Source organism: Rhizopus delemar, genomic scaffold, assembly GCF_000149305.1.
Source record: "Rhizopus delemar RA 99-880 supercont3.6 genomic scaffold, whole genome shotgun sequence".
In the NCBI taxonomy this organism is placed as follows: Eukaryota; Fungi; Mucoromycota; class Mucoromycetes; order Mucorales; family Rhizopodaceae; genus Rhizopus; species Rhizopus delemar.
In genome coordinates, this window is record NW_027137832.1 from 859,212 (window position 1) to 875,363 (window position 16,152).

The 16,152-nt window shown below is 34.3% G+C and overlaps 11 protein-coding genes across 11 annotated transcripts; 5 read left to right on the forward strand and 6 right to left on the reverse strand.

The window, feature by feature from the left end:
* Positions 1-84: 84 nt before the first annotated feature.
* On the reverse strand, positions 85-1,695 carry RO3G_08323 (delta-6-fatty acid desaturase; the record flags this gene model as incomplete). Its single annotated transcript, XM_067662913.1, has 5 exons — positions 85-264; positions 320-902; positions 956-1,373; positions 1,444-1,626; positions 1,677-1,695. The coding sequence occupies 5 exons, from the start codon at positions 1,693-1,695 to the stop codon at positions 85-87; spliced, it is 1,383 nt and encodes a 460-aa protein (XP_067519014.1).
* Positions 1,696-1,938: 243 nt separating this feature from the next.
* Positions 1,939-2,821, reverse strand: RO3G_08324 (GTPase; the record flags this gene model as incomplete). Its single annotated transcript, XM_067662914.1, has 5 exons — positions 1,939-2,066; positions 2,114-2,194; positions 2,251-2,444; positions 2,537-2,738; positions 2,791-2,821. 5 exons carry the CDS (start codon positions 2,819-2,821, stop codon positions 1,939-1,941), a joined length of 636 nt encoding a protein of 211 aa, XP_067519015.1.
* Positions 2,822-3,046: 225 nt separating this feature from the next.
* RO3G_08325 (uncharacterized protein) lies at positions 3,047-3,890 on the forward strand (the record flags this gene model as incomplete). The annotated part of the gene is made up of 4 exons (XM_067662915.1): positions 3,047-3,179; positions 3,297-3,329; positions 3,381-3,716; positions 3,781-3,890. The coding sequence occupies 4 exons, from the start codon at positions 3,047-3,049 to the stop codon at positions 3,888-3,890; spliced, it is 612 nt and encodes a 203-aa protein (XP_067519016.1).
* Positions 3,891-4,071: 181 nt separating this feature from the next.
* RO3G_08326 (60S ribosomal protein eL38) lies at positions 4,072-4,438 on the reverse strand (the record flags this gene model as incomplete). Its single annotated transcript, XM_067662916.1, has 4 exons — positions 4,072-4,094; positions 4,149-4,271; positions 4,324-4,384; positions 4,436-4,438. 4 exons carry the CDS (start codon positions 4,436-4,438, stop codon positions 4,072-4,074), a joined length of 210 nt encoding a protein of 69 aa, XP_067519017.1.
* Positions 4,439-4,808: 370 nt separating this feature from the next.
* On the reverse strand, positions 4,809-5,009 carry RO3G_08327 (uncharacterized protein; the record flags this gene model as incomplete). The annotated part of the gene is made up of 1 exon (XM_067662917.1): positions 4,809-5,009. The coding sequence occupies one exon, from the start codon at positions 5,007-5,009 to the stop codon at positions 4,809-4,811; it is 201 nt and encodes a 66-aa protein (XP_067519018.1).
* Positions 5,010-5,195: 186 nt separating this feature from the next.
* RO3G_08328 (uncharacterized protein) lies at positions 5,196-5,484 on the forward strand (the record flags this gene model as incomplete). The annotated part of the gene is made up of 2 exons (XM_067662918.1): positions 5,196-5,234; positions 5,287-5,484. The coding sequence occupies 2 exons, from the start codon at positions 5,196-5,198 to the stop codon at positions 5,482-5,484; spliced, it is 237 nt and encodes a 78-aa protein (XP_067519019.1).
* Positions 5,485-9,166: 3,682 nt separating this feature from the next.
* Positions 9,167-9,540, forward strand: RO3G_08329 (uncharacterized protein; the record flags this gene model as incomplete). The annotated part of the gene is made up of 3 exons (XM_067662919.1): positions 9,167-9,191; positions 9,291-9,391; positions 9,448-9,540. 3 exons carry the CDS (start codon positions 9,167-9,169, stop codon positions 9,538-9,540), a joined length of 219 nt encoding a protein of 72 aa, XP_067519020.1.
* Positions 9,541-9,674: 134 nt separating this feature from the next.
* Positions 9,675-11,766, reverse strand: RO3G_08330 (uncharacterized protein; the record flags this gene model as incomplete). Its single annotated transcript, XM_067662920.1, has 8 exons — positions 9,675-9,742; positions 9,795-10,464; positions 10,515-10,710; positions 10,783-10,817; positions 10,911-10,945; positions 11,002-11,226; positions 11,291-11,585; positions 11,635-11,766. The coding sequence occupies 8 exons, from the start codon at positions 11,764-11,766 to the stop codon at positions 9,675-9,677; spliced, it is 1,656 nt and encodes a 551-aa protein (XP_067519021.1).
* Positions 11,767-12,765: 999 nt separating this feature from the next.
* RO3G_08331 (uncharacterized protein) lies at positions 12,766-13,455 on the forward strand (the record flags this gene model as incomplete). Its single annotated transcript, XM_067662921.1, has 1 exon — positions 12,766-13,455. One exon carries the CDS (start codon positions 12,766-12,768, stop codon positions 13,453-13,455), a length of 690 nt encoding a protein of 229 aa, XP_067519022.1.
* Positions 13,456-14,530: 1,075 nt separating this feature from the next.
* RO3G_08332 (uncharacterized protein) lies at positions 14,531-14,750 on the reverse strand (the record flags this gene model as incomplete). The annotated part of the gene is made up of 2 exons (XM_067662922.1): positions 14,531-14,606; positions 14,668-14,750. The coding sequence occupies 2 exons, from the start codon at positions 14,748-14,750 to the stop codon at positions 14,531-14,533; spliced, it is 159 nt and encodes a 52-aa protein (XP_067519023.1).
* An 864-nt stretch (positions 14,751-15,614) lies between these two features.
* On the forward strand, positions 15,615-16,148 carry RO3G_08333 (uncharacterized protein; the record flags this gene model as incomplete). The annotated part of the gene is made up of 2 exons (XM_067662923.1): positions 15,615-15,624; positions 15,778-16,148. 2 exons carry the CDS (start codon positions 15,615-15,617, stop codon positions 16,146-16,148), a joined length of 381 nt encoding a protein of 126 aa, XP_067519024.1.
* Between the last annotated feature and the right edge of the window lie 4 nt (positions 16,149-16,152).

A 16,152-nucleotide genomic window follows, 5' to 3' on the forward strand; every position in this document is an offset into this window, starting at 1 on the left:
ATCTATTATGTTTACGTTGTGCATCATTGAGTCTTTTTTTTATTTTTTTACATGCAAAAATTCAAAAGAAATTGTGGTATCAAATTAAAGTGACTTTTTACTCAATTGCAATGACAATTTAGAAGTAATGTCCAATGTCTTTAAAACTTCTAATGTTCCTTTAAAGAATCCAGTATCATGATACTTGATGCCGTATTTCTTACAAAGCGACTTCACCATTGGCTTCACTTTAGGTAGACTGTGACGAGGCATATTAGGGAAAACCTATTGGATAAGCATTAATTTCATTTTGTCGCCTTCTTCTTCTCCATCTACTTACATGATGCTCAATTTGATAATTTAATCCGCCCATGAACCAATCACCCAAAGGAGATAGGGTTACATCACGACCTGTAATCACTTGAATTTCGAAAAATTCCATTGACTCTGCCTTTTCTTCGGTAATGACAGGCATGCCACTGTGATTTAAAGCAAACACGAGAGCTAATGTGTAACCTGTGGTTGCCTGACTAACCAAAAAGAACAAGATCGTGTCATAAATGTTACTACACCAGGCTACTGCACAAAAAGTGAACAAGGTCCAGTGACTGACGAGACAAAAGCGTTCAAAAAGATTGAGTTGACGAGACTTGTTGATGGCACCTTGCTTAAATGAATAGAGTAAGGATTGAATGGCCCATGATAAACGAGCAAAACCAAGTACGAAGAAATAGTAACGGGTTTGATAAGGCAAGACACTTTCAGCAAGGAATCGAGAAATCATGGTAGGCTCTTCATCCAATGAGGAGTAATAGGCAGCAGATGCATATTCATCCCATAACAAGATAGGAGCGGTGTCAATATCAGGATCATGTCCATGAACATTCGTACTAGCGTGGTGTGTGTTATGTTTGTTCTTCCACCTTTTTTAAAGAAAATTAATAAATAAAAAACATAATTTATAATAATGAGTTACCATGACAATGAAAAGCCTTGACAAAAGTTTCCAAGGAAAACAACAAGAACATCATTCCAGGAACGATCTTCAAAGCACTGGTGGTGTCCAAAATCATGAGCCAACCAACCACACTGCTGCCAAAAGATACCAACAATAATAGCAGATGCAATAACAGCTAAAGTAGACGTATGTCCATAAGCGTACAAGAGAGAAAGGCCAACTGCGCAAAGGGCAAGAGTAGACATGACTTTATAGGCATAATAAAGTTTGCTAGAATGAAAATAGCCTTCCTTTTTCAATTGATCCCGAAGTTGACGCATCTCTAAAGCAAATTGAGCAGAAGCAGTTTCCTTTACAGGCATGTCTTGTATATCGCCAACAAAGTAATTATTCAAAATTTCATAAGCAGACTCGGGATGCATAGCGTGAAATACATCTATAATTTTTGATTGTCAGCTTTGCTCCTCTCCACATTTACCCAAAATTTGTGCATTTCATTTCATTACCAGACGCATCTTTTCCAACATGAGTCAACAAGACCTGTGCACCACCAGGATGATCTTCAACAAATTCAGAAATGTCATATACTTTTTGGTCAATGATAATGAATTTCATCGCATCCTTGTCTCCATCACGTAGACGTCCTTGCATTGACTTTAACTGGTTCATTGTGAAAACAGATGGACGATCTGCCATGTTATTAGTGTCACACAAATCAAAATACAAATAAGATCATCACCTGATATACTTGTACTCATCCTTCTTGTTAGAGAAAAAGAGAAAGAAAGAGAGTAGAAAAAGAAGTATGAGAAAGAAAGAGAAAGAGTATGAAGAAAAATAAAAACTTTTTTAACCCATTTTACGGAGTTCATAATGCAAATACCTTATTCGCCCACTCAGGTACGATTTACGAAAAAAGATGTAAAAAAAATTAAATCGAATCATAGTTAAACCATACATTTATTAAAACATAATCAATTTCTATACATATTCTGTGCTACTTAGCAGCAACCACCACTGGGCTTTGGTTCATCAGGAGATTGCGATACCAAAATAGTTTGTCCTCCAGTTGGTTTGATTGCGTTGTTTGAAGTTTCTAAAGCTTTGTTGGAAACGATACGATGGATTTCTACATCGCAAATGAATATTTTACTTGCTATCCTACTTATTTATTACCTGTTAAAATCCTTTGAAATGACAACTCAACGTTAGTTGCATCCAAAGCAGAAGTTTCAATAAAGGATAAACCATTTTCAGCTAACAGACAAGTATTATTTTTCTTCAAAAATCACTATTAATTTTCCTTTTCTTACAGGCAAACTGTTTTGCTTCATCAGTTGGAACAGCACGTAAATGTCTCAAATCACTCTTATTGCCAACAAGCATAATAACGATATTTGAGTCTGCATGGTCACGTAACTCTTTTAACCAGCGGCTGACACTTTCAAATGTGGAATGCTTAGAGATATCATAACATAATAAAGCACCTACTGCGCCTCGATAATATCTATTTAATATGTATGAGTTAGGTTTAAAGATGCTATATTACTATTACGCGCTAGTAATGGCTCTGTATCTTTCTTGACCAGCTAAACTCACGAAATGTTTAGTGTGTAACTTGTAGAGATGAAGTAATTACCTGTATCCCAAATCTGAGCCTTGATGACCTTGTTATCAACTTGAATACTACGAGTAGCAAACTCTACACCAATAGTACTTTTTGACTCAAGATTGAACTCGTTACGAGTAAATCGACCCAAGAGGTTTGTTTTACCAACACCTGAATCACCAATCAATACAACTAGCAAATACTCTGTCAGTCTTGTATTCTCTCTTCCTCTTTCTATTTTTACCCTTAAATAAATAGTCATAGTCGTCACTCATAATAATTTTTTCTTGGCTTAAAAGAGGTAATAAAGAAGAAGGGAAAAAAAAAAATGAAAGCCCTCTTTTTTTTTTATCGGAAAATCAATTAGTAAAATGCAGGTACAACAACAAAAAGCAATACTTGACAGTGTATCATGTGATACTATGCACTTTAACATGCCAGTTGTATAACTAATCCCTTCTAATATTGTCTCCTTTCTTCTTCTTTTATCAAGTAAAACTATGAACATTGATTGCAATTCACTTGTATTAGATTATCTTGTACATCGTTGTTATAAAAATACTGCAAAAGCATTATTAAAAGATATTACGAAACTAGAGCAATACATTTATATTCCTCCACAGACAAAGCAATGTAAGTCATAGTTGTACAATAAAGATAAATAAATTAAATCAAATCCATTAGCACAAATACTTGAAAGAGGTTTAATTATTCAACAAACTAAATAACATATTTACTAATCAACAGTAGATATTCAATGGACGCTGCTTGATGCAAGAAAAAGTAAATGAGGCGTGTGTAATACCTTGTCTTAATGTTATTCTACCAAAATAGGCTTGATTGAATATATTGAACAAGGCAACCTAGTTTGTGCCTTTGAAATCATTGAAGAGAATTTCCCTGCGCTATTTGAACAAAAAGATTCAGAGTTTATTCTATTTAAACTAAGATGTCAACACTTTATTGAAATCATTCGTTCTGGTTCAGAATTGGATGCGATTTGCTATGCTCAAAAACATCTTAAACCGACCAATCATAAATTAAAAGAGCAAGTCCGAGAAGTAACAGCATTAATCGCATACAAAGATCCGTTTCAGTCTCAATCCAAACATCTGTTAACACAAGAAAGACGACAGGCATTAGCTCAAGAATTGAATAGTACACTGTTAGGTAAGTAGTTCGGGATTATATTCACCAACTTTAATGCGTAATTTTCTACTCTTTTCATATACAGGTTTACATCAAATGTCTCATCAGTCTTCCATTGAAAAGTTAACCAAGCAACATGTTGTTGTTAATAAAGAACTGGAAATGATTGATATCAAAGAGAAAAAGACCAAATAACTCCCTTCATCTTTTCTCTTTCTTTAGCCCCTATATACATCTATAGAATCACTATACTTAAATCCGCAAATAAAATAACATTCTTTCCTTCCATACACAAACTTTTGCTGGTGTTTTTTTTATTGAGCTGCTTTACATTAAAAAAAGAGGGAAGTTACACAATCGTTCATAGTTGACTGATTTAAATTTCGTTGACAACAAGAGCTAAAGAAAAAGCTGTATAAGCACAGGTCTTGTGGTAGAATATTAATTATTTACCAGGAGGAAGAGATTGCTTGAGCTTGTTAGCCTTGGACTTGTCCTTGACAACAAGAGTGTAGAGATAGCGAGAGCATCTAACCTTGAACTTGACAGAGTCAGAGTTCTTCTTGATGCGAGCAGCTAATTGGAATTATTTAGTTTTTTTTTAATAATGTTGTTTTTTGGTATTTACACTTAGCGTCCTTTCTACGAGCAATTTCGAGAAATTCCTTAATGTCCTTGATTTGTTTAGGCTATTAAGATGTTAGCGTATGAATCAATCCATCTCTTTAGAAAAACATTACCATCTCGCTACGTGTGTATAGGGAAGAGAAGGATTGGATGGTTGACTAGGATACGTACATCTTTTGCAAGCGCGCCCCGCACACAGCTTCTTGCTTTACTTTTTGTCTTTATACCTCAAATAACAAAAATGACGCATGTCCGGACCGGACATTTTATGATTACACACTATGATTAGTTCTTTTTTTCTTTAAACATAGTCTTTTATTTAAGATCCAATTGAGCGCAAAAATATTATAATAAAACCCCGCCCGGACCAGATCAATCCTTTAGGATGTTCATGCTTAGAAAAAAAACCTCTTTTGGTAGCAAGAGTAAAAAATGTGAAAGGAGAGGAATGAGTGGAGTTATCAAAGAAAAACTAAAGGAATTGGCTTAACGATATAAGAAGCTTTTGACCATGGGGTATTTGGCAGGGATCAGTTTGTCATGGTGTAGCTGATCTAATTCATGCAGTATGGAACATATAATCGGCCATCGCTGATACCAGGTGAGAGCAGAACTTGGGGGAATCGAAGGACGTAGAGGAAGCATATTCAAAAGAAATGACAGTGGATCCTGGACAGTTTCAGGCATAAAGAAGCGTCGGTGCATATCAAGGCAGTTGATAGCATGATTCTTGCCAATCATTTTTATAAAAGTGACAATTACTTTTGTGAAAACGCCAATTTCCATAGGTTTGACTGTATTAAGTGAGCACAAAGTATCTTATAGACTTTAACCGCCCAAGACAGATAAAAATTAGCGTAAGAGAATCAAAAAATGTTCTATGAGATCAAGGACAAACGAAGAAAAAAGAAAGTAAATGAGTAAGGAGGGAAAAACATGGCATAGATACAAGCGTGGATTCTAGGACAATCAATCCAAGAGTCATTTTCCAAGAAAAAGTGGAGGTGAGATAGGTAATTATTATGATGAAGATGGTCGAGTTAAAAAAAAAGAATCAGACATATGGTGGGTCAGCGGAAAAACCAAGAGGAAACAGATTGATAGGAGCGCGGTTTGCGAGTGGACAGCGAGCTCAAAAGGAAAGATAAAGGATCTCCAATAATAGTCGATATTTGTAATCCTTGATGCATATCGAGGCATTGTATAGCATGTTTCCTGGAAAGAAAGCGGTCAGGATGCTTAGGACAGGGTTTTGGCTGGTCACTAGACATCCAACTAAATCTCCAATGGACGCATCTGCTGCGTTCAGAATAAGGCATGGGAAACCAAAGAATAGGACCCAAGTACAATGAACGACGACAAAGAGAGAGCAGCTTGGGATTGAGAGCTTACTGCCTTTGTAAAATGTTTTCTTGAAGGAATCCACGTTTGGGGGCCTTCAAAGAATGAATACAGAGGGTATCACCTAATCGTGAATAAAGCTACCTATAATGCTGTTTTCAAAAGTTTGTGTTATTAATGTCGGCCAAGATGATGCTTGATGTGGAAGATATTACTGCTGTATTTTCCAAGTAATTGAGAAAGTTCTCTGATAAAATGGAAACTTAGAACTTCTAAACTAAGAAAATTTTTATTGGTCAATTGAGAAAATGTAACTGAATTGGTGAAAAATAAAGGCAGTAATTGGGAATGACCTTTTTTTGTGACACATTTTATTACAGCTTAAAAACAACAATGACAATAGATGTTCATATGGATATTTTTCTCTTGAAAATTTCAATAACTTTGAGGAACAAGTAGCCGAAATTTACACCAGCTTGATGTTAATCATGTTTGGAACAATTAATGATGTAGCAGATAACGAGCAAAACACAGTTGAAAAGGTCGAGAAATCAAAATACAAGATTTTGCTAAAAGCTTTGCAAGTACTATTGCTGCAATGATTATCCCAAAAAGTAAGTATCTTGCAAATCATACACTGATAAGCAAATTGTCGATTTCATCTCTTCGATGAATGAGTTTTGTGAACAGTCCAATTGTGTTTGCTTTTGATGAATTCAAGGTCGGCTTTCCCTCGACTATCTTCAGCCTAAAGGACCATCCATGTAAAGGTTATAGAGATGTTCTGTCAACTGGATGTGTTATTGTAGCTACAACCTATTTAAACAACGTTGTTGAAAACTTTGAGAAAAGGATGTTGTATTATTTTCACAGAAGTATAAAAACTATCTATACTGTAAGTTTCAATAAGTGATGTATATGCAATGTATAATGAATAACGATCTTACACTTCACTAGGAATTGAATATTAAGATGATTAATCATTTGTCTTTTGGATATTGTTGGCAAAGTTTACTGAAAGACAAGCTTTTATGGCCAATGTGCCTAAATTTGATTTCTCTTCAAAATATAAGCCAAATTAGTTATATTTGCAGCAAATTAGAAGAACAAATGACCATAGCACATACAAGCGAGAACTTGTCTGCTGCTCTTACCCAGTTTATACCGGCGCTAGTATATATTGCAGGTCGAGTTGAACAAGGCTAAAAATTGTGAAGATCAAATATCCATGTCATGACTAGTTAATTTTTTTTTTTTTTTTCAATCCCCCGTTTCAAATGGAGATACATAATTATAGATACTAAAGCATTGGCAAATAACACTAAACAATCAAGTGTCTGTATAAATAATTACAATGGCATGCTCAGAATTTTTCATAATGCTTTTGATTTCAGTAAACTTGGCTATAAAAGGTATGCATACATACATAGATATTACGCTTTTCATCATGGATCTGCCTGAGACTGTATGTTAATTTTTACCACAGACATTAGCCTAAATGACTTCAAGGGGTAGCTAAAAATGGAAGGATATGTTTTACTGCAATGTTCATACAGATGGCTTTGACGCTTGCCTCCTCTTTGCTAGATCTAAAAAAGATAAAAATAGTGAAATCAAGTTAGAGTTAGAAGACTTTAAAGAAAATGAATTTGAGAAGTACATTCAATCAATAACATTAGATCCAGGACGAAAACAAGTTTTTACAGCTGTCATTAATGATGAAAATGATTCTATTCTGATACGAAGATGCAGTTCGGGGGAAAGAAGATGATATACAGGCTCCTATGGTAGGAAAAAAATATGTGGATAGGTTGGAGATAGAAGAAGGCATAAAAGAAATTGAAATTAGCCTTCCTAATGCGAAAATTACATTCCAAATTACCTATAAAGACTACTCGCGAAAAAAACACTTGAAGAATTGAACCATTTTCTTTTTTTGAATTCTACGGACTCAAGTTTGCACCTTTCAAATTCTATGACTATCAAGGGTGTCAGAGTATCAATGATGAGGTGGCAAATATTCCTATCAGTGGTGGTAAGAAATACAACAAAAAGAAAAGGTGAAACAGAAGTAGAAGAATGAGAATGCCTGAAAGAATTTTTTAAAAAAAAGGATATGCTTTGTCAAAAAAAAAAAAAAAAAAAAAAAAAAAATACCAAGAAAAAGGCGCCAAAAGGGAAATCTATCCATCGTTGGTTTCCCGTCAAGTTTAAATAATTTGAAGTTTTATCACTGATAATGTTTGGCGATGGAATGAAGAAGAAGATTGATGTTTCCATGAAAAAGCCCTTTCTAGTACTATCATTATTTTATATATCAAACTACTTAATCACAAAACCAGGTGCGTTGTGCATTAGTAGATATAAATGAATACCTGACTTTTCAAGTATGTTTCTATTCCAATCGTTATTCAATTTCATCCTGGCCTGTTAATCTGGAATAGTTTCGCAGTAGCTGTTGTACAAGGAATCAAACAAAAAGAGCATAGCATGAAGGAAAGCCGCAATAGTATACTGGAGTGTAAATCATACGGAATACTTTGGCAACGAGTCGTTAATGCGAGCAAGAATATGCTTGATATTGTAAACTCCGTTTTCAAAAACAAAGGACGTCCAGAAGCTTTTAAGAAAAATTGCTGTAGAGGAAACAGTTTCTCTTTTAGAGATTTAGATATTTACATTATAATAGTAAGTTTATAACACAAAGATTTATAGTTTCGTAAGTACTAACTTATTTATCTTTTCTCAATTATCCTTATATTTTTCTTAAATACTTGAAATACCACGATAAATGAAAGGAGCACTCTTTATACCTTAAAAGTATTCAATTTTAAACTTATATAAATCTTTCTTTCTAGTCAATTAGAAAGGCAACTCTTTATAACTAAAATTATTTATGTGATATATAGTTCAAAGAAAAGCTTGCTTAACTTAAAACACTTTGCTCTCTTCTTCGGACTGGTCCTATAGAACTAAAATTGCAGGATAGTTTACTTATTTATGACTTATAAAACAATGATCAATAAAAACTTGCTGACTATGTGATGATCTTCATGTTTCCAGAACCGTTCTGCAATTCATTATTTGCGGTATTCTTTGAATGGTCGCATCCAATAATCATTTCAACAATTTTATAAAACATATGTGTTTTTTAAAACCTGTTGGTTTGAATAAGTGTATTAGGTCCATATGCTTCTTTTCCTTTCCTCTTTCATCGTTTAAAATGTGAAATAATCTTTTAGTTTCTTTCCAACAAAATAACTTTCTTACATAACGTCTGTATTTAAATGAAACCATCAAACACCGCCTTTATCCATCTCAGTTAGTCATGTATGCTTTTCTGATTGCTTATGTTTCAAAAAAAAAACTTTTTCAATGTTCTAGAATATTTGAAAGAAAATTAGAAAACTTTGCAACGGTATGTTAAAATCAACACAGACTTCTTATATCTGTTTTCTTTTTTAAAAATATACAACAAGAAATTAGACCTGTTGGCTTCAACGATGAGATATAATGTATTAAGAGTGAGTAAAGTAATTTACTGCTCACTTGTCGGAGAAAAGTTTTCTGCAAAAAAAAATTTTTCTGTTTTCTAAAAAAAATAGTCTTAAATTCTTATATGTAGAGTCAGTTACTATCAAACGTCGTTCATCGCTTCAAAAAGCTCAATCGATGTTAGCGAATCTGCTCATTTCCTTCTGTGGTTCCCTCTTTATGAGTCTCTTCCGGTCATGCAAAGGCTCAAAAAAATTAAAAACGAAACCTAAAGTCTTTTTTTTTTCAGGCACAGAAGAACTCTGTAACAGAAAAAAAGACACTAAAGAGATGTATAATTGCACTATTCTATTTGATATTTGTCGGTGATATGCAATCTTGAAAACTTGTGGTTTGAAAAAGAAAAAGAAGAGAGAGAAAATAAAAAAATGGTAGGCATTAATATTTGTAAATAATAAAATACTATATATTAAAAATAACAATAATAATAGCAGATATGAAATTAGGTGGGGGTAATTAAAGAGACCACTCAAGGATAGACCTCAACATGACTATAATTTTATCTTCGTTTCCTTGATAGACATCTATTTAAATTGCTATAAGTACTTATTTATATATACAGAAGCAAGTATTTACCTTGAGCATTAAACAATTCATTCACGGATGGAATGCCTTCCTGCGCCATAAATTCAAAAACATCGGCAATACTATCCTGTGTTTTAGAACTACGTACTTCTTTGCCGCTCAATTCTTGTAAAAGCTCAACCAAGATGTTTTCTTGTTTTAATTGGTCCAAACTTAATATGTTGGCGCCTTGACAGATAGCATTCACCCATTCAATAAATTCTGCGCGGCCCCATGAACCAGCATCATCTTGTTCAATACCCTCATCCTCATCATCTTCGTCTATTTGACGAAAGGAAGAGTCAAATGTTTGATTATCGCTATCAAATCCAGAATCTTGATTGACCAATTCCTCTGGCAAGACGGGTGAAGGCTCACACGTTGGCTTCTTCGACTTGTAAATCAAGACTGAAGGAGGGCGAGGTCTCATGCGACGTGCGACATCCAACGAGACAGTAGATATGACACGAGAGCTCAAGACAGGAGCAGCCAAATCCCGAGAGATGGTGGATTTCATAAGATTTGTGATCCAAGATTTCATGCTGTTTTCATCATCAGTATAGAAATAAAATGTGCGCTCTTCTTCGTGTTGTGCTTTAAATGAATATTTTCCGGGTTGAATGGATTCATCCGTAATGATTCGATAACCTCGCAAGTTGATGATGCCTTTCATGCGAACATCCTAATCAAATCATGTTAAAATCATTCTTGCCTTCATGTTTTGATTTGTACCTTGGAACTTTTAAAGTAAAAGAGGTTTGATCCTTTCAATACAAACCAGCGCTTATTCCATGTTTTATATTTACAACCTTGCTTATGCAACCATCCTTGCATTTGTGGAGTATTGTTATTATCCTCTTCTGTGCGTGTTATATAAGTGTGGTCTATAGGTAATATGCTAGGCTGATTTGACGTAAAAGGTATATTTCTACGAACAGATGAAAAATAAGATTTCATTTAAGTATAGAAAGAAAAAAAGAAAAATAAAAATTTCCTTTACTTTAATCCATTGCTTTGCTGCTGCTCGTGATCAGTCTATAGGAGAAAAAAATGTGAATAAAGGAGGAGGACAACAGATCAAGTTGTTTTATATTGTCTTTTTTTGAGGAGTAGAAGGGGGTTACTTACTCTTTTTTTATCACTGTAAGCCATTAATCCAAGTTCTAATACAAACAATGTAATTCTGATCAAGTAATTAAGCTGCGCGTGTGTGCTTTACCTTTTTCTTCTTCTCGAGGATACGTGATTTGACTTTTATAGTAAACTTCATTGTAGGATAATTTACTAGTAGATTGATCATCTGATATGCTGTATTGTAAGCACTCCTCTCGAAGTACGTTGATTGCTGTTTGTAGTTTAAACCTTTTGCCAAAAGTAGGTACATCCAACTCTTTTAGTGATCCCATATTTAATTCTAATAATATGTCTCCTGTTATTTCTTGTGCTAAAATAAAAAATCAGCACATCTTGCCTCTTTTTTTTTTCTTTCTTTTTTTTTTTCTTCTTACTTTTGAAATTTGCTGCTATGCTACCAAAATCAATTGCATTTAACCAAATTTCTACTTGATCTGTATCCCAATCTTCAGGTGAAGTTGATTTTAATTCAGGGTGTGACAAAGACTGGATGACAGATTTCTTTAATTGTGTTGAAGAAATAGGTGGTCGATCATCTGAACTTATCAAGTCCTTTAGTTTTCTATTACTGGATGAATTAGACGGTGTAGGGAGTTGATTTTGCTGACAAGGTTGGTATGTGATATAGTTCATTGGAAATAGGCCTACTTCACCTCTTATATTTTCACCCTATTTCCCAGAATTAATTTCACATTATTCATTGCTGTCGTTGCTTTACCTTCCACCAACCATCATCAAATCCATCATCTTTTTGTAAAACTATTATGGGTTCGCCTGTATAAAAATTAAGTTCGTCTTCATTTTCTGCTTCAAAATTATGAATTGCGTAAACTGTTTTTGAGATAACCATTATATTAAGAAAGTAAGAAAAGAAAAAAGAAAAAGAAAAAAGGAAAAGAAAAAGGAAGGGAAGTTGAGACTTTGTTAAAAAAAAAAGTGAATGAAAAGGAGTCGATCAGTCTAGGTATGTATTTGTGAGTAAAGTATGAATAAATCTAGTCATTTTAAAAAAGCAAAAAGGAGGATAAATATAAAGGATTCGTTGACTCTGTCAAGGTTGTATATAATTCGGCTGCGTAAAATTTAAGGCCGCCAAATTGTGCAAGGATCACAATAATAGTTCATCCTTCTGTCTGTCCCCCAGCCCCTCCTAAATATACTATCTCGTGTATCCATGACTTTCATTGTGCTCTCCATTCTTTCGGCTCCCTTCTTTGCTCCACTTTCTTCTGTAAGTTTAATACATCACTTCACATAATCTGAAATACAAGCATAAAAAAGGGGTCCAAAGTGGGGTTTAAGCGGGATATAGGACCTTATCAAATGACAGAAAAGAAATTAAACAAGATGGCCATTACAATTGATTTAATGAATTGATGGCCTGTTCTCCTTCTTTTTACTTGCTACGGGATATTTCCACTTTTGGATTTAGCGTAAAAAATTTTTCAAGGTACAACAATGAAACCAAATGATCTTGATCAAATGAATCACATTTGATATGTTTAAAATTACTTTAACTTGAAACAAGGAAAAAAATTAAAGGAGCACAGTTCACACTCGTTAAGGTTCTAGATTTCGAAAGCGCCGAAGGATTGATGTCTTAGCCAAGCCAAGACTTGACGAACGAGATTCACTCAAATTTCTTTACCAATGACTAAACGATGTTTCAGTTCCTGAGAAAAAAAAGTTTTTCATTTGTCGTTTGATCTCTTGAGAAAAAGTATAAATAATGGTTCTTTGATCAGAATATTTTTATCCTTTATCCATTCTTTTTTTTTTGTAGTTCTACTTACAAAACACCCCATTCCACACTCGTTTCTTTATTGATTCATTCCTTTACTCATTCATTATGGTTGCTTTCTCTTCATTCGTTTCTTTCCTTGCTCTTACTGGTATGGCTGCTATGGCTGCTCCTACTAATTCTGTTACACTTACTGTTAAGAATAGCTGTAAGAGCTCTCTTCAAATCAATCAACTTACCAATGGCGGTGGTGATTCCAAGTCTTCCTCTGTCTCAGCTGGCCATTCTCTTCAAATCTCCGTCCCTTCCAACTGGGGTGGTCGTATCTGGGCCCGTGAAGGTTGCAGCGGTAGTAGCGACTGTCAAGTAGGAGCTCCTGCTTCTCTTGCAGAATTCCTTTTATCTGGTGCTGCTGGTATGGACTACTATGATGTTTCTTTTGTTGACGGTTACAACTTACCCGTTGCTATTGCCCCTAATGGTAAAACTGCCAATAACGCCTACAAATATGAGTGTGGTGCTCCCGCTTGCTCAAGCCTTCCCTCTTGCCCTGAAGAACTTCAAGATAAGGATAGCAAAGGTAACGTCATTGGTTGTAAGTCTGCTTGTAGCGCCTTTGGCACTCCTGAATACTGTTGTACTGGTGACCACTCTACTCCTAGTACATGTCCTGCTAATAAGTATTCTCTTCCTGTCAAGAATGCTTGTCCTGATGTTTACACCTATGCTTACGACGATACTACATCTATGTATGCTTGTGCTTCTCCTCAAGGATACACTGTCACTTTCTGTCCTTAAATTGGTTTGTAAAGTATTGCTTAGAGTTTAAAAAAAAATAAAAAATATAGACCTGTTCAAGAAGCTGGTCATCTTGAACATATAAAGCTTTATTTCTTGTAACTTTGAGACAAAACTAAACATTCTTTACTTGGATGTGATATAAACTATATAGAAAAATAATTCTTTTCCTCCATCTTTTTTTCTCCTTCTCTCGTTAATACAGACCAACATCTATGAATTATGACGAAGCCAAGCATGAACCCAAGACAAAAGGATTTAGATTCCTTACATTATTCTTAAAATTTTTTGGAATATCATTGATTATTGCCATCATAATTCTTTTTGCTCTTTTACCAAGTTATTTACGAACGAAATCAAATCAAGTCAATCACAGCAATATAGACCCAACCAATGCAAATCTACCTCATACGTAATTTTTACTATTGCAGAAATAAATTTTGTATAAACATATATGCATCTATAAAGGAATGCTCTTTAATCGTAACTTCAAAGTGTTGTAAATGCATATTTACGGTTAAGACTCCGGTTTTGTGGCAAATCTCCCTTGAAGTCTTTTTTTTTTTTTTCTTTTTCCTTAAAACTTGAGTTTTTCTCCTTGGCTGTACAAATTAAACTTTACCGTGTGTGTTTTTTGGGAGAAGTTACTAAGAACATATGGAAAAAATCTTATCGTTATCCCAATCTCTAAAAAAAAGCCCTCTCTCGCCTTTACTCAATAAAACGGTTCAAGAGACTCATCGATTAGTTGACTCGCATGCTAGTTCTATTAATTGGGAGATATTAACATGCCTATTCTACAGTTATACCTAAACACCATACTCAGTCCACTTTTTCACAACCCACAAAAAAATAAATTCAAATAGTTAGCAACAATCCAATGCTATTTGATATATACTGTTTATAGGCTACTCGCTTTGTTTTCTCTCTCAACTTTAGGTTGAATACCGGTGAGGAGGACAGTGAAGCGAGACGATCAGATGGAAACATGTTTTAGCTAGAACAATGTCGAGTCAAATTTTCAACTGGCTATGTCGAAGTAAAATCTGATAAAAGTCGCAAAAATATATTGAGACTAGTCAACATTTGCAAAAATACCATCGACAAATAAGTTGTAAAAGCAACGATAGCTGTACAGACGTTTGGTAAGCCTAAAATCAATATAAAATTCTGTACGTTGTGAACATTTTTTTTCATGCTATAGGGCTTTACGTTTTGATGTATATAGTTTCTTTAGAAGCAACTGGGCTATATTTAATGACAGAGTTGTTTTCATCCAATGCGCCAAAATACATTTCGGAACTATTGATGATCGTGATAAACTTCAATCAACTCAAATAAATAATGCCAGATCATGAAAAGAACTATGTATATTCCAATAAAACAGGGTACCCAAAAAAAAGCCTTTCTTCCAACAACAATCTCTTCATGAAGTCATCAACGTCAAAAAACCAAAGAGACTCTATTCGAATTTATCTTTGAAGTAACTGTCAGGCTATAGCACTAGCCCTTATCGTAATAGGCACGAATAACAATTTTGCCTTTATAAAGTTTTTTTATGGAGTCAAAGCTTAAGTTTATTGATATGATGATATAATCGAGCCACTTCAATTATTTTTTGACTTTAAATTTCAAAAATATGTGCAAGATGGTTTACATATTAAAGATTTTGATGTCGTCGCAAGCCTTTTATGGCTGTACGTTGCAAGAAAAATTTCTCAAAAAAATAAAATAAAATTTTTTGATTGGTCAAAAATCTTTTAAATGCATATTGTAAAGTTTCCATATTGTTTGAGCTATTTTGTTGCATAGAATCATTACATATATCCTTTACTATTGTTATGAATTTTTTCAAATTTTTTGTAGACTTCAAATATATTTTATGGTGTATTAATGTAATGGTGTTTTTGGATGGAAATTTTGAAATAAAAGCTAATAAAAGTCGACAAAAAAAATCCTAAAAATATAACCAAGTAATAGGGGGTCTGAGGGCATTTTCCCCATGTGATGGCAGAAAATAAAGCTCCTAGTCTTAGTATTATGTTAATATTTAATAGCTTTTAATGTGATATCAAGTATGATTAAGGGTGTCGGGATTTGAAGCTGTTTTTTATAATGCTTGTTCGTTTCTTCATATAATGATGGAATGCTTAAAAGAAATGGGATCATGTAAAGTCACAGGTCAAAAAGGTTACACGATCTTTTGCTGTTGACTACGCCAATTGGAGAACAGTGAAATTACGACAGCTACAGAGCGATAGGAATAAATTTTTGCGTAGCAAGACTTCGTTGGATGTTCGATTACAACGTTATATACGCTAGATCAACAAATAGCGGCGCTGCAACAAGAACTTTCTGATATCCTTGCCCTCAAGGCTAGCGTAAGATGGCAGGTATCAGGTGAGACTTCGGTCAAGTATTTGAGAAATCTGTATCGCCAACGTACTGTAGAACAACATACCAATACGTTACGCCCCAATGAGTCCTCAGACCCGGTCAAAGGCATTGAACAGTTACTTCCTATTGCCCAACAATTCTATCAGACCCTCTACACTGCGGACCCAGTTGATGATCATCAGGTGGATTTATATCTTGATAGCATTCGAGATGCACCACATCTAAATGATGATCACACTGACCTGCTCTGGAATCGATCATTATTGAAGAAATTATCCAAGGAACAGCACGAGTAGAAAA